The sequence below is a fragment of the Artibeus jamaicensis genome, unplaced genomic scaffold (assembly GCF_021234435.1).
Source record: "Artibeus jamaicensis isolate MK-2021 breed Jamaican fruit bat unplaced genomic scaffold, CSHL_Jam_final contig_233, whole genome shotgun sequence".
Lineage (NCBI taxonomy): Eukaryota > Metazoa > Chordata > Mammalia > Chiroptera > Phyllostomidae > Artibeus > Artibeus jamaicensis.
The window spans coordinates 9141256-9157548 of record NW_026521486.1 but is presented as its reverse complement, the minus strand read 5'-3'; the positions used below and the strand labels follow the sequence as shown (position 1 = coordinate 9157548).

At 56.2% G+C, this 16293-nt stretch overlaps 2 protein-coding genes across 5 annotated transcripts in view; both read left to right on the top strand.

Moving 5' to 3' along the window:
• TOM1 (target of myb1 membrane trafficking protein) overlaps window positions 1-2285 on the top strand; it is a 39236-nt gene extending 36951 nt beyond the window's left edge. For all 4 annotated transcript variants that reach the window (XM_037160081.2, XM_037160080.2, XM_037160082.2 and 1 more), the window contains 3 exons: window positions 263-322; window positions 1276-1315; window positions 1415-2285. In XM_037160081.2, the coding sequence (XP_037015976.2) occupies window positions 263-322; window positions 1276-1315; window positions 1415-1569 (255 nt within the window). In that variant the 3' untranslated portion in view covers window positions 1570-2285. The remainder of the gene's footprint in view (window positions 1-262; window positions 323-1275; window positions 1316-1414) is intronic.
• Window positions 1-16293, top strand: part of HMOX1 (heme oxygenase 1) — a 38475-nt gene that overhangs the window by 7988 nt on the left and 14194 nt on the right. The window lies entirely within an intron of this gene.

The window sequence follows — 16293 nt, the reverse complement described above, 5'->3', positions numbered from 1 at the left end:
TGGAGCCTCGCCCACACCCTCGGTGCATGGGAGCTGGGTGTCTCTTTTCCCCTGGCGGCCTTGCTCCAGCTGGTAGGGGCCCCTCGCTGGCCCACGGCCCAGCCCCAGGGGCAGAACCAAGGGTCCCAGGCAGCTTGGCAGGGGCGCTCCTGGAGGGGATGGCAGGGCCTCAACTCCCCAAGGGGCACGGCAGGTCCAACTGGCCCCAGTTCATAAGTCAGGAGGCTCAGGGCAGGGCCTCACTCTGCTCCCATCCTTCCAGATCCCCGTCACGCAGGCCTGCCTCATGGAGGACATCGAGCAGTGGCTGTCCACTGACGTGGTGAGTCGGGGTCCTCCCAGTCTGCCCTGGACAGGGCCCCCGTTTGTCTCACGAGGAAGCGACTGGTCATGGGGGCGGGGTAGACAGCTAGTGGGTGACAAAAGGGAGCGTTAGTGTGGGACACCTCAGCAGCTGGAAGTGTCCCATCTCCTGCCAGCCACCCACCTCCTCCCGGCACCACACCCCTCGAAGCTGCGGGCGCTGCCCCTCCCTGAGCATGCTGCCCCTGTGAGGTCCCACTGAGTGTGAGGGACCCGGGAGGCCACCACAGCAGTGCTGAGCTCCGCCCCTGCCATAGCGCCAGCCAGCGGGAGGGAGAGTTGCAGCACCCATTTCATAGATCGGGAGACTGATAAGCAGCTGAAAAGGGTGCCATATCCAGGAGGAGGTGGGTGGGGGTCCAAGCAGTCTCCCCGCCCCCCAGTAAGTTCCCTCCCCAGCATCTGCTACCCCCCTCTCTGGGGGCCAAGAACCACATGCCCTTCCAGGCCCAGAGGCTGCCACTGAGACCACATTTCCGCCCGAGGTCAAGCAAGGGTCCATCTGCTCTGTCTGCGGCAGAGGCTTACCCCTCCCCAGCCCCCAGCTCGAGTGTGCCTGGCCTCAGTCTCAGTCAGCCTTCCCCAGCATAGGGGTGTGTCTGTCCACGCCCCTAGACACAGGGAAGGAAGGAAGTAGCGTTCAGTGAGGACCCCCAGCATCACACCCTGCGCTGGGTGCTCTGCCTGTGCTGCTCCCTCTTATCTCCCCACCAGCCCCACAAGCTTTACCAAGCAGAAGAGCCAGGCTTAGAGAAGGCAGCCGACGCCCAGGGCCTGGTGGCTGAGAGGAGGTCCAGGCCCTCGGCGGCAGAGCCTGCGTCTGGGTCACTCTGGTTCCGCAGGCTGGGCCCTGCCTGCCCCGCTCCCCCTCACCCCTGCCCACCTGACCTCTGCCTCCTTCTGCCTTCTCAGGGGAATGACGTGGAAGAGCCCAAGGGCGTCACCAGTGAAGGTAGTGGGCTGCGGCCCTGACCACCTGCCTGTTCCCCCCCACCCTCCCACCCCACTCAGGCCTCAGAGCCCACCCCCAGCCCCTCTCTTGTCTCTCTAGAATTTGACAAGTTCCTGGAAGAACGGGCCAAAGTGGCTGATCGGTTGCCCAGCCTCTCCAGTCCCACGGCCGAGGGGCCCCCGGGGCCCCGTCCTGGCAGCGCCCCTCGAAAGAAGACCCAGGAGAAAGATGATGACATGCTGTTCGCCTTATGAGTGGGGGCTGCACCCTGCAGCCCAAACCCCGCCGCTCCCACACCCCTCGGCTGGGGCCTCTGTCCCTCCTTCAGTGTTAAGGCTGCTTTGGGGGTAGCTTGTCACCCCCTTCTCTCCTCGAGGCCGGGCCATACTGCTTGGGGCGTGGGAAGGCAGCAGATGAATCGGGGGGACGGGTCAGTTCTTCACTGGGACCCTGGCCACTCCTGCCTCCTTCCCCCTCTCCAGCCAACTGCTCTGACTTAGCTGAGACTTGGGTGGCCTGGGACAGACAGGCTAGCTGCTTGGTGGCCTCTCCTTGCCCTGGGTGATCCTGTCCCTGGACCCATCCCCAGGGGAGCCCTCTTTAGAGTCCACGCTGCTGGTCGGAAGCTGGGAGCAAGCTTCTGCTGCAGCCTCGGTCCCTCCCCCAGCCCCTGCCTCCAGCGGAGCCGGAAGACTCTGGTCCGCTGTCGTCGAGGACTGGGGGTGTGGCCCTCTACCAGGCCACACGCCGTCTGTCCAGTAGGAAACTGTGCAGTGGGGCCAGAGTGCCCCAGCCCCAGGCCACAGGGGCGGCTTCGGGGCCCGCCTGGAGCACCTGCGGCCCACAGTCTCCTCCACTGCCTTTTCCCCACCCTTCCTCTTCCTGCCGGGCCTGGGCCGCGGCGTTGATCCTCTTGTACTGGGAGAGGTGCCTTTATAATATCCCCCATTAAAGGCAGAAAACCACCCTGCAAGTGGTGTTCAGTCCCTAAGTGGGAAGTGACTTCTTGGTGTCACCAGTGGCTGGGACAGTCTGGGCACTCTGAGCTGGCGTCATCCAGGGGGTGGCATCTGGCAGTGGTACAGGGGGAGCAGTGGGCCTGGCCCCCAGCCATACCTCACCAGGTGCAGGCACCTCACACAGCGGCCCGGCCACCTTTCACCCCATTGCCGTTCCTCCGAGTGACGCCCCCTGAAGGTGCTCAGGGCACCTCACCACTGCCCCACCTGCTGCGGCGCAGCCACCTCCAGTGGGAGCTCAGTGTCATCAGTGTGGGGAGACGTTCCTGCAGGGAGCAGACAGCATCCTTGCTGAGCCCAGGTGCCACACAAGGGACTCTGTGGGCTTGTGGGACTGCCACAACGCCCCGGGCAAAGCAGTCACCATCTTGTCTCACAGACACTGGGGCTGCGGCTGTGACGGTCATGTGAGCCGCCCAGCTCAGCAGGAGTGCAGGTGCAGTTGTTTGTCATGTGCCAGGTCTCTGCTCGTGCCTCAGTGCCAAGTGACACCCTCATTTGTCAGGGGACAACACTGAGGCTCTTCGCATGACTTGGCACACAGCCCAAGGAGCCAGGTCAGTTCTCATCTCAGTCCCGGCGGCCAGTGGGCCTCACTCTTGGGTGCCACCTTTTCAGATCTAGAATGTCCACTTCTTCCAGCCTGGAATTTCCGAGAGGCACTGCTGGTGGCATGTTGGCACCTCCCGGCCCAGCCCTCTGTGGTGGTGGGGAGGGGACTGGTGTGGGCTGGGGCACTGACCTGCCGGAAAGGTCAGCCCACGCAGGAGAGCGGGACCCAGGTGGCTGCAGGGGGGCCTGCAGCTCCGTCAGCCACCAGCCCCCGTCAGCAGTGGACAGGCAGACCTGCGCTTTGAGGTGTGGCCCGGGGCTGGGCACACAGAGACCTGGACCAGCCAGCCCTCCAGGTGGAGTATGGACAAGGAAAGAAGCTTGGGGACAGATGCAGGGGACCCTAGGCTTGTCCATCCTCTAAATGGAAGGAGGCTCATTCTATGCAGGCTTCACAGCTTGCCCATGAGCAGGCCTGGAAGGGTGATGGCTGAGTCTACGTCCCCAACCTAAGCCACCTCTTCTGGGGGTGGGGGCAGCTACCCCATGCTCCCCTGGGCAGCCAGCCACCAGCCTGGCCTGACCCATTTTGGGGGAGATGGCGGCACCCTGGGCCCTTGCCCTCCAGCCGTACCACACTCAGCCGGTCCAAACTGGAGGTTGCCTGCTCCATCCTGTGTTAGTTGGATGTGCGTTCACCCAGGTCACAGGAAGGCTCTGGTTTTCACGAGGCAGTAAGTGTCCATCCAGACCCTCTGACTCTGGGTAATTTCAGGGACTCGACCTCCCAAGAAGCCTCAGCTCCCGCAAGCCCCGCCTTTGTGTTGTTCTCCTGGGCCTGGGCTGCTGCCCCTAAGGGGGCCACAGGAGCAAGGAGGGTCCACCCAGGCATCCTGGATCGCTCTGCAGATTCAGTGGGCACTTCTGAAAGCCCCTCTGTGGAGGTGGCCCCGGGCTCAGGTCAGTGTTCCACAGTCACCACAAGGTGGCAGCAGAGCTGCACGCACCAGATCCTGCAGGGGCACATGGCTGAGGCCAGGTGGCTATGAGCCAGCCCCTGAACTGTCCCTCTCTGCCCTCAGTGCCACTGACTGCACAGGGGTCTTTGTCCCCAAACCCAAGCCTCACGCAGACTCTGCCCTCTGCCTCCCCACTCCACTTCTCTGAGGGGTGGGTTTGGGAGCTCAAGTGGGAAGGGCCTGCAGGGAGAGCAGATGGGGACCCCCGCCCTTAATTCCCCCTAGGCGTCTGGGAAGGGTTCCAAGAGATGGGCCAGCAAGTGGGAGCTCTGGGTGGGCACTAACCAGCCCTGCCCCCCTGAGCCTCCTGGGCTATGGCGCGTTCCGTGGGGCACCCCCCACTCAGACATGCCGTCTCAGTGGACACAGCATCGGGTCCATGTGCACTTCCAGTCCCACTTACATTTGTAGAGGAGCGGACTTCGCTCCGGCGTTGGTCCAACACCAGGGCTCCTCCCAGCACCCCTTCCGCCTCTGTGACTTCCTGCTCCGCCAGGGAGAAGCGTGGGGGCTGTCGACCTTGTGTGTCTACTCACCTGCCCCGCCCTGCCGACGTCCTCCTCGCCTGGCCTGGGTCCCCACGCACCTGGACCGACCACCCTAGCCCCCGCCCAGACCCTCCACAGTGCAGGCTCCGACACCCCACGCAGGGCCCCGGCCGCCCACCCCCAGACGGCACCTTCCCTGCCTGGTCCCACCTAATGGCTCTGCGACAGACTCTTCAGGACAGGAGTGAAAGAGGAAGAGGAGGTGTCATTTTACGGGCGATCAGCATAAGCTGAGCTCCCCGAGGTGGTGTCAGAGTCCCACTGCCCCCACGAAGCACCCGACATTTCTGCAGCTCTGCCACCGAGGCCTGCGAGCTGCTGCTGCCCTTCCCTCAGAGGACCCTCGAAACCTGTCGCTCCAAACAGTGTCCCACGCCCCCAATGGCGGGGGCGGGGGGACGGGGGTCCTTAAACACCAGAAGGATGTTGTCTCTCGGTTCTGGGGACTCCAGGTCAGGGTGCCCGCAGGTAGCGTCTTCTTGGCTCACAGAGGGCCGTGCTCCCCCTTACAAGGACACCAGTCAGATTGGATCAAGACCTGGTCCACCCTAATGACCTTGTTTGTCCTTAATTGCCTCCTTCAAAACCCTGTCTGTAAATACAGTGGGATTCTGAGGTCCGAGCACCGGGACTTCACCAGATGAAAGGGCAGAGGGAGGCATCCTCAGTCCACAGTGGTCAGGAATACCCATTACCTCGGCACTCTCTGGCCGTTCCCCCAGGCACACCCGCTCTGCCTGGGGCACAGCCCCAGGGTGGCACCACCCCTGACCACCTCCACTCCCCTGCCGCCTCTCCACGTAGCGGTGAGGATAGTAGGTCCATCCTTGGGCCAGTCTGGCCTTTGGAGCCCAAGAAGGACCAGCCGCTGGGGCCAAGCACAGACCAGAACGGGAGAGAGTGAAGGGAAGGCCACAGGTGCCCGGAGCCTGGGCTGGAGGCTGGCCTCCCAGTCCCCCACTTGTGTTTGAGCGGACCCAAGTCAGTGAGCTGGCAGGGTTCACTTCTGCCCTCCCTGCGGCAGGACCATGCTGGCAGGCAGCCCCCACCCCCACCCGGGCCCCACATCTCCCCTCGCCTCTGACTCAACTCCGTGGCCTCTCTCTGCCCCTGCCCTAGGCCAGCCCGCACCCTCTTTCCCCACTATCCCGGCTGACTCCCTGCGAGGCTGCACCTCCAGGCCTGGCTGACGGAGGGGAGGAGCCCACACGAACCAGGGCCCCAGACCCCCCAGAGTGTCGGAGCCACCGCTATCAGAGGCCCAGGAAAGAAGGGGCGTCTTGGCCCGAGTGCAGCCTGTCCACCCAGGGCAGCGCCCTGGGAGGCTCCTTGTTCCAGCCTGCCCTGCCTGGGAAGAGGCACCTCCCCGCAGTCCCAAGAGCTCAGGGAGGACAGCGGGTTCCCCTTTGTCAGGCCAGGGGCCGTGAGGGCCCCAGCACTGGCTGGGAGTCGGCAGACCCGGCGTCTGCCCCACGCAGCCACACTCGCTGTTCGATTTGGGGCGAGCGCTTTCCTCTCCCGGGCCTTGGCTCCCCTAACCCTTAACGGAGGGGGGGGGGAATTCAGTGACCCCGAGGCCTCATCCCGCTCTGCCCTCCTGCCCGCTTACCCCCCCCACCCCGATTCCACAGCCCTGCCCCAGGGAGAAAAGAAACGAGAGGGAAACCATCTGAATAGCAGAGATGGGAACGCAAGGCCCCTGGGCTCTTCCCCCCACTCCGGGACCCACGAGGTGGGGGCGGGTGGGGTGGCTGTGGGTCCCAAGGCCCTGGGTGGCCTCCTCAAGGGCCTCCAGAGGGTTCTGGATGCCCTCTGGGAAGCCTGGCGGGCTCAGGAGGGAAGCGAAACCCCCGCCGGGAACATCCTGCGCTCGCCCCACCCCAGTCCCCAGCAATGGGAAGCGGGCGGCCGCCCACTGAGGAGGCGGGGAGGGGGCTGTCTGTGGCCCTGCCCTCTGGTGCAGGTGCGGGGCGGCGCCCTGCCCTGGGCTCCCAAGATGGAAAGAAAAGGAATCTCCATTTTACAGAGGAGAAGAGTGAGGGGAGGGTGGGCTGACCAATCCGAGGTCACACAGCCGGGAAGTGGGCGGGCCTCACCCGGTCCCCTCGTCTGGGAGGACAGGCCCTCATGGGGCTGCGGTGGGAGGCACTGTGTGTTGGGTTTGGGTCGGAGGCTGCGTAGGGCCAAAAAAGTCACACGGGTACAGGTACGCACATGTGTGAGAGTGTATATGTTTGCACAAGCAAATGTGTGGGGGAGAGGAGTCGGGAGTGTGAGCCCCCTCCCAGGGCGACCTGACTGGGTAAAGAGTTGAGAAGAATTACTCTGCTGTGGGGAGGGGAGGAGGCGGTGTGTCCAGAAAAATCTTGGAAGAACAGACCTCTCTGAGATGGCATGTAAAAGTGACTTCAGTGTGGGGCCTGCTGTCACCCCGAGATCTTCAGTAAACAGGCTCTCTGCTCACACAGGGGGCGGGTGTCGCAGAAAAGGAGAAGGGGAGCGGTTTGGTTTCTTGTTCTCGTGCGAGTCAGCACAGGGCAGCAGAGGCCTCCCCGGAAGCAGCAGGGGAAGTGGCAAACGCCCGGCCCTGGGGTCGCCTTCGCAGCCGGAGGGTCTGGACTTGCACCGGGCACGAAGCTGGGGGGTGAGGGCATCCACGCTGCCCTCCCCACAGTGCCTTCCTTCCACGGGCCAGAGCACATTTCAAAAGGCCCAGCTGACCGTGTTTTCCAGAGCCACACCCCCAAACCCCAACACTCACCGCTGAAACCTTTCCCTTGCTCTCAGGTTAAAGACCCACCTCCTGGCCTGGTCTCCAAGGCAGGAGGGGTCTGGGCCCTGCCAGACTCTCGCGCCTGAGAGTTCCACACCCGAGCACAGGGCCTCTGCACCTGTCGTTCCCTCTAGAACCGCCCCATCCTCCCCCATCCCCCCTTACTTTACTCACCTCTCAGGGCTCAGACGAGTGACTTCTGGTCTTGGTTCACACGCCCCGCACTGGGCCCACCCTCCCTGAATACATTTTCGTCTGCGTCATGAACAAGTTGGGGTCTGTCAGGGGGTGGGGGTGCACACTCTCCAACTCACCCTCCTTGCAGAGGAGGAGGGTGGCTGTCAGACATTTCTGGAAGGGGACGCGTGGGCAGGAATGGGGTTGGCACATGGGCAGGTTGACAAGACTGGGGCTGCGTCAGGCATAGCGGAGCCTCGCCGCACAGCTTGTTTTTAACACAGGCAAACCACAGGTCAAAAAACCGTCCCCCTGGGGCACAAAACCCCACATGGGAATACCTCCTGCCTCAGTTCGCAGCAGGTAAGGCTTTTAGTCTGCCCTTGGACAGAAACCTGGTGAAGACCAGTACGTGGTCAGACAAGTGGGGACATCCAGCTAGTCTCTGTATATCAGGTCCAGCCTTTGCTTGCACACCTCCAGTGGTGGGAAACTCACCACCTATCATGGGAGCCCATTTCACCTGGCCAGCCCCCCACCACTGACCAATCAATTCAGCTATGAAATCTAATTGGCGCATTGTTGAATGAGTCCAGAGTTTCAGTTCCAGAAGATGAAAAAATTCTGGAGATGGATGGTTGTGATGGTTGTACAACGATGTGCCACCAAACTGCACACTTAAAAAAAGGTTAGAATGAGGATTCTGGCCAAGGTGGAGGCACAGGTAGATAGGCTTCGCTTCCTTGCACAAACGAAAGAAGGATAACGACCAATTTAAAAACAGAAAAGAACCAGAACTGCCTGAAAATCGAACTGTATGGAGGTCCAATAACCGAGGAGTCAAAGACACCTTCATCCAGACTGGAGGAGGGGCCGAGATGGGAAGCGGGGCAGTGAAGACTCCCAACAAGGTGGCAGCTGGCGGGTTGGGATGTCCCACAATTGCATGCAGATAAAGCCAGAGGGACAACTGGGGAGCAAAACAGACCATGCCACCCAGGGCTCCAGCACAGGGAAATAAAGCCTGAAAACCTCTGGGTATAAACACCTGTGGGGGTTACCGTAGCAGGAGAAACTCCCAGTCTCACAGGAGAGTTTGTTGGAGAGACCCACAGGGTCCTAGAATATACACGAGCCCATCCTCCTGGGAATCAGCACCTGAAGGGGCACAATCCACTTGTGGGAAGCGAGGGAAGTGGCTGAAATTGGGGCGAGAGCCAAGCAAGTGGCATTGTTCCCTCTCGGACCCTCCCCCACATACAGAGCCACAACGCAGCAATGTAGGTTGCCCTGCCTGCTGAACACCGATGGCTCTGCCCCTTACTATGTGACGGGTGCTGTCAGACAAAGAAATATGGCTCAAATAAGAGATCAACCCTCTAGGAAAAATACAACTAAGCGATGAGGAGATAGCCAACCTATCAGATGCAGAGTTTAAAACACTGGTAATCAAGACGCTCACAGAAATTATTGAGTTCAGATGCAAAATAAAGGAAGAAGTGAAAGCTATACAAAATAAAATAAAGAAAAATATACAGGGAACCAACAGTTAAGGGAAGGAAACTGGGACTCAAATCAGCAATTTGGAACAGAAGGAAAAAATAAACATTCAGCCAGAATGTTTATTTTTAAACAACTAGGAGAGGCTTAGGAACCTCTGGAACAGCTTTAAATGTTCCAACATCTGAATCTTAGGGGTGCCAGAAGGAGAAGAGGAAGAGCAAGAAATTGAAAACTTATTTGAACAAATAATGAAGGAAATTTCCCCCAATCTGGTGAAGGAAATAGGCATGTAAGTCCAAGAAGCTAAGAGAATCCCAAAAAAGTTGGACCCAAGGAGGAACACACCAAGACACACCATAATTACATTACCAGAGATTAAAGATATTAAAGATAAGGAGAGAATCTTAAAAGCAGCAAGAAGAAAAAAGTTACCTATAGGAGTTCCCATAAGTCTGTGAGCTGATTTCTCAAAAGAGACCTTACAAGCAAGAAGGGGCTGGAAAGAAGAACTCAAAATCATGAAAGGCAAGGACCTACATCCAAGATTGCTCTATCCAGCAAAGCTTTCATTTAGAATGGAAGGGCAGATAAAGTGCTTCCCAGATAAGGTCAAGTTCAAGGAGTTCATCATCACCAAGCCCTTATTATATGAAATGTTAAAGGGACTTATTTAAGAAAAAGTAGATCAAAACTATGAACAGTAAAATGAAAAACTCACAGCTGTCAAAACTGAACCTAAAAATCTCACAAATGAACCTAAAAAAATAAAAAAACAAACTAAGCCCATTTTACAGATGAAGCGCCAGAGCTCCAGAGCTGGAGACGGTGGGGGGGGGCAGAGTCAAGATGCGCCCAGGGGAGGCAGGGATTGTGGGGAGGTGTGGGGACTGCGTCTCCTCGGTCTCCGTGCCCTGCAGAGGGGTAGGTCTGCAGTCGGAAGACTGACTGACCGCCTGGCTGTCCCCTCAGGGTTCCTGGTCAGCCTCGGCCACCTCCCCCACACAGGTGAGGCCACCTTGCTTTGCTGCCCATCAGCAGAAACACTTCACAGGTTCTTTGGGGGACTGGAGTGCCCTGCTGAGATTCTGGAGCTTTTTGGTCCCAGATGAGTTACTGGGAAAGTCACTTGCCCTCTGGGCCTCTCCAAGCTCCTCAGGGCTGCAGGGGTGTTCGGTGGGATGGCAAATCCCACACCCAGAGGCCTCTGGGGGCAAAGCTACTGCGGTGGGGAGTTGGGGCCTCCACGTTGCCCCCTGAAGGGAGCCGTTGGACCTCCATTCCAGCCAACTCTTACTGGGCCAGACATCCTCTTCCATTATTATTTTTAGAGAAATGAGATGCCCTGGTCACTGAGGGTCATAGTTTGAGTGTTGTTCGGTAAACCAAAAGCTTGCCAGTTCAGTTCCTAGTCAGGGCACATGCCTGAGTTGAGGGTTCAGTCTCCACTTGGAGAAAGTGCAAGAGGCAACCGACTAATGCTTCTCTCCCCCGCCCCCCTCTCTCTCCCTCTCTCTCTCCTTCCTTCCCTTCTCTCTAAAATCAATAAGCAGGTCCTCGGGTGAGGGAGGATTAAAAAAGAAGAAAAAGAGAAATGAGGAATTTCACATTTTCCATTAAAGTGAATTTTTAAAAACTCAGTCTGTGAGGCTCCATGTGGCAGAGGGGCTGCCAGGGGGAGACCTCTGGGCCAGCCGGGTGTCTGTCCCCCCCCCTCCATCTGATTGGCGGGTCTGCGATCCTGGGGTCAGGTAGGGTTGGTCTGGGATGGGATTTCAGAAGTGGCTGTCCCCGCCCATGCTGCCCCCTGTCACCTGACGTTCCCAGGGGGCCCCGGGCTGCAGCCCCCACACGTTCTGGGAGCTGAGAGCTCAGGGACAGGTGACATTCTGTGCTGCGTCTTCATCCCACCAAGCGAGGTCTTAGGGTCGGGTCACCCTGGGCCAGTCCCAGCGACTCACAGCTGGGTCTCATTTCGCGGAGACCGTGTGCTGCAGGTCACTACCAAAGACCAGCTGATTGTTCCCTGCGTGTCTGGGAGGACGCGGGCTGTGAGTTGTTCTCTGAAGCCCCCTCAGAGCTTAGAGAAGGTCACAGTGACATTTCTGCTGCAGGGACAGAGGCAGGGTCTGAAGCTGGAAACACCGAGCCCCAGTTTCCGAGCTGGGGAGGCCAGGCTGAGTCAAAGAGATGGGAGCACCTCGGAGTGTGCCACAGACTGCCCGTTCGGTTTTTGAAAAGTGACCTTTAAAAAGGTTACTTAAAGAGTACTCAAAACCTCACAAGCTTGTAAGTTGTGAATCCCAGAGGAGGTCCATTTTTTAAAATCATAGTACCAAACATAAAATTTTAACCTTTTTAAAAAAGTATATTTTATTGATTTTGCAATTACAGTTGTACCATGTTTTTCTCCCCTTACTCCCCTCCCACCAGCTTCCCCCCGCCCCTGCCCTTAGTTCATGTCCATGGGTTGTACATGTAAGTTCTTTGGCTTCTATTTCCTATATTATTCTTAACCTCCCCCAGTCTATTTTGTATCTACCATTTATGCTTCTTATTCCCAGTACCTTCTCCCCCTTCTCCTCACTCCCCCTTCCACTGATAACCCTCCATGTGATCTCCATTTCTGTGATTCTGTTCTTGTTCTAGTTATTTGCTTAGTTTGTTTTTTTATTTTTTTAGGTTCAGTTTTGATAGTTGTGAGTTTTTCATTTTACTATTCAAAGTTTTGATCTACTTTTTCTTAAATAAGTCCCTTTAACATTTCATATAATAAGGGCTTGGGGATGATGAACTCCTTGAACTTGACCTTATCTGGGAAGCACTTTATCTGCCCTCCCATTTTAAATGAAAGCTTTGCTGGATAGAGCAATCTTGGATGTAGGTCCTTGCCTTTCATGATTTTGAGTTCTTCTTTCCAGCCCCTTCTTGCTTGTAAGGTCTCTTTTGAGAAATCAGTTCACAGACTTATGGGAACTCCTATAGGTAACTTTTTTCTTCTTGCTGCTTTTAAGATTCTCTCCTTATCTTTAATATCTTTAATCTCTGGTAATGTAATTACGGTGTGTCTTGGTGTGTTCCTCCTTGGGTCCAACTTTTTGGGGACTCTCTTAGCTTCTTGGATTTACATGCCTATTTCCTTCACCAGATTGGGGGAAATTTCCTTCATTATTTTTTCAAATAAGTTTTCAATTTCTTGCTCTTCCTCTTCTCCTTCTGGCACCCCTATGATTCAGATGTTGGAACATTTAAAGCTGTTCCAGAGGTTCCTAAGCCTCTCCTAGTTTTTTTAAAATAAACATTCTGGCTGAATCCAAGGGATGGGTGTGGGGGGTTCGCTGTGCTATTCATTTCACCGTTTCAGTGGGTCTGAGATGTTTCCCAGACAAAAAAGGAGAGAGAAGGGGCCAGGGAACAGCTGTTGATGGGCCTGATGGTCCACAGCCCCTTCCTGGTTTTAGAGTCCAGGGCCCTGTTCCAGCGACGGGCGCGTCATCCCCAAGACCACAGACCGGGTGGTGCAACAGTTAAAACTTCTTCCTTCACAGTCCCAAAGGCTGGCAGTCCCAGCCTCAGCAGGCTCGGTTTCCCCGGGGCCTCTCCGTGTGACTCACAGGCAGCTTTCTCAGTGCGCGGTCCTCATCCTCACAGGCCCCCCCAGGGCCGTGTCTCCGAAGATCACTCCTGTTCCTACAAGGACGCCAGTGGCATTGCTTCGGGGCCCATCCCAGGGCCTCGCTTTAACTCCGTCACAGCTCCAACGGCCCATCTCCAGCACAGTCAAATTCTGAGGCATTGGGGGTTAGGGCTTCAACAGATGAATCCGGGGGAGGGAGGGGTGCAAACTGCTGCCCATAACACACCTACGGCTACCCTGAGCTTCACCCCAACGCCACAGGGGGCGCAGAGAGGCCTTTCCGGTCACTGTTTGCCCTTCCGGCAGAGCCCTGCAGCTGAGCTCCTGCTGGCGGGGTGGAGCAGACAACGGGAGGGAGAGCTGTACCTCCACCTTCAACACCGCGGAGCTTCCCGTCCTCACAGCGCCGGCTCCCGCAGCATCCTACTGCACCCGCCACACGCGACACAGGCACCCAACTGCCCGGCCCGCTGCTCGGCGTCCAAGTCCCGCCATGAAACCTGTGACCAGGCTCCTCCCCACCCTGGATGCAGCGTAACAGGCCTCTTCCTGGAGCCCTCAGTGGCTCCACTCAGCCGAACAGAACACACACGGGGGCCTTCCTCCTGGCTGTCACTCAAACTGAAGTAAGCTGCTCCCACCCACCCCCAGCCCACATTTACTATGGAAACGTAGGAAGTATGTAAAGGCATAAAAATTAATGATGTACTTTCACCTCTAGTTAAGTGAAATACTCCAGAAGCATTAAACAAACAGACATCTCCACTTGATCCAGAAACTCGGCTCTCAGGTTCTAGCTAAACCATCTTCCAGAATTCGTGAGGCAGTTTTTGCCCGAAGATGTTCCTCTGGTTGTTACTTACAATGACGTGCAGCCCCTCAGTCTTGAAGGAAACGCCCCACCCTTGAAGCTTCAAATGCAAAGGTCCTGATAGGGGACTTCAGAGTTGGAAAATTTTAGTTTGAGTGGTAGTTAATAAGCTTAGTTATCAATGCAAGTAAAAGCTGTGTTCCAGGAACCGAAGGTCTGACCCACCCCGACTCCAGGAGACCAGAAGCAGTTCCACCTTTGTTCTCAGAAGGACTGAGAGCAACTCCAGGTGATATCTGAGCTGTTGTGCTCCAGGGTGAGATGACCACCGCCTGGGGCACAGCTAAAGACCACCACCCAGGACGAGAATGCTAGTCATTTTTTAATCCAACTAACATTTCCCTGAATTTCAAAGGCCCTCACCACACCTCAGTTACTCCTTGCTATAAAAACCTTGGCCTGGAAAGAAAAGACAAGATGGTCTGTCAGGGTGTGAACCCACCATCTTCTCAGATGACCAGCCATCTGAATAAAGCGCCCATAAAGATTCAATCCCTGTCTCTGCTTATTGGGTCTGGTAGTGACAGACAGCCCAAACTCCGGTGTCTTTTCTGGTTTCAGCCCCAGCCCCGACTGCACCCACCAGGGCACCTGCCCTTGGGGGGAGCTCGCGGTCCCCTGGCCACCCCTCAGGCTGGCGTCCTGCTGCTTCGAAAAACTCCTCTTTTTTCCTCTGGGAGCCCTTTTCTTCCTTCCCAGAGACGTCCCACTGGAGGCTTCGGTTCAGGGCAGACTTTGACTGAGGGTTTGGGGGGGGGGGGTCTAAAATCTAACAGGGGCCATCGCTGTCCTCAAGGCCAGTGGCCACCTCTCTCTCACCCCTGCCCGACCACTTTCTCACCCTGACCGCAGCCTCCCGGCACGGCTGCACCTTCGTCTCCGAGGGCCCTTTCCTCCACGAAGAAACTTTTTCATTGCAGTGGAGAACTGCAGCAGGGTACAGATGCGCATGCTAGCATGGCTTCCTTGGTCTGCGTTTACTATTACTGTATTCTTTTTTTCTCCTGATTTGGAAAGAAATTTAAATGGAACGTTTCCGTGGAACCCAGGGCACAAAGGCTCCTCTCCTTCCCAGCGAAGTCAGTTCACCGGCCTCCCAGGGCCAGCGGGAGGCCCCTCCCTCCTCACTGCCGCCTCCTTTGCTTCCAGACCTGGGCAGGGAGGGGAAGGTTAAGTAATGTACTTTCAGAAATGAGAAAGGTAATTCTCTAGTATGAATTACACCCCTCCCCTAGTGGGTGAAAGCCACTGACCTTATTCTTTATTTGTTTGTTTGTTTGTTTGTTTGTTTGTTTGTTTGAAATAATCCTTCTCATCTTTCTCTTTCAATACAAAAAATAGGAAGAAACCATTTAGCAGCAGGGGCTGAGCACTGGATACTATGTGTTGAATGAATGTGTCCGCCGAATGGATTTTTGTGCAGCCTTTGAAACGGTGCTTACTTGCCACGGGCTTATTATAATTTTGGAAAACTGTCATGTTAAGGAAAAGGGAGAAAATGGTACAAAATAGACATTACAATGGTAGCCATAGTGATGGGGGACTCAGATGTTGAAAAATTTTAGTTTCAGGTAATAGTCAATAAGCTTAGTAATTGATGTGCAGAAAGAGCTGTTGTTCCAGGAACTGAAGGTAGGACCCACCCTGACTCCAGGAGACCCCATCAGTTCCACCTTTGTGCCCCAGGAGGACTGCAAGCCATCCAGATGGTATCTGAGCCATTGTACTCCGGGGGGAGATGCCCACAGCCCACGGCAGAGAGACAGACTACCGCCCAGGAGCCAGATGAAAGAATGCTGCAGCTTTTATCTGATCACCTTTCCTTGAATTCCAAACCCCTTACCTACACTTTCTTCTTATAAAACGAGTCAGTTGAAAATGGAATTTAAGACAGTCTCTTAGGGTACAAACTCACCGTCTTCCCAGATTGCCGGCCATCTGAATAAAGTGCCCCAAAAGATTCGATCCCCGTCTCTGCTTATTGGGTCTGGTAGGTGACAGGCAGCACAAACACCGGCTTTTCCTGGGTCAGTGGCATTGGCATAGAAAAAGACTGAAGAAAGACCCATTTCTTAAGCTGCATTCAGTTTGTTATTGTCCTTTATTATTATTATTGCCCTTTACATATAATCATACTGTATATATACAGCTCTGTGAGTATGATACAGCTTATCATTTTTTTAATCCTAGGAAATACACTAAAATCCTAACGGTTGTGTCCAGGTGTGGGATTATTAAACTTAAACGTAGTTAGGTGGCCACGCAGTATTTCTTAACTGGTGGATGACAAAGGATTATTTGAAAGTCAAGGATGATAACAGAACTATCCTATGGAACGTCATTAAGTGGAGGGAGCTTATCTTCGTCCCTCAGTTTTAAGATGGGGAAACTGAGGCCCCAGAGAGTCTCCAAGTGTGTCTTGAATTGGGCAGGACTTTGTCCCATCATTCCATCTGCCAAGGTCCTCCCAGGCTGCCACAGCAGCTCCCACGCTGCTGGTGGGTCTGTGAATGGAAGTCACTTGCTCCGCTTCATTTGTTAAGGTCCCCAGTGTCTGTCACTCCGGGGCTCACTTAAGCCTCCAACAGCCCTGCACACAGGTCAGAGAGTTGAAGGGGCAGAGGTCAGGGCCAGAAGAGGAGGGCTGGGTTCCCATCCCAGGAACCACCTGGAGCGCCGGATCATGCTGAGTAATCCTTTCCCCAGCCAGCTCGCGCTAGGTCTTTCCTGCTGAGTCATGGTCACCCGGCAGCTTTTCGCTGAGTCACGGTTTGGCTGAGTCAAGGTTTCAGCTGCTTCTCGTTTAAGCCCTTGGGCCAAAGTCCCGGCAGTCTGCGCGGCGACTCCCTCCTGCTGGCTCGTCCCCGCTGAGCGCTGAGTCC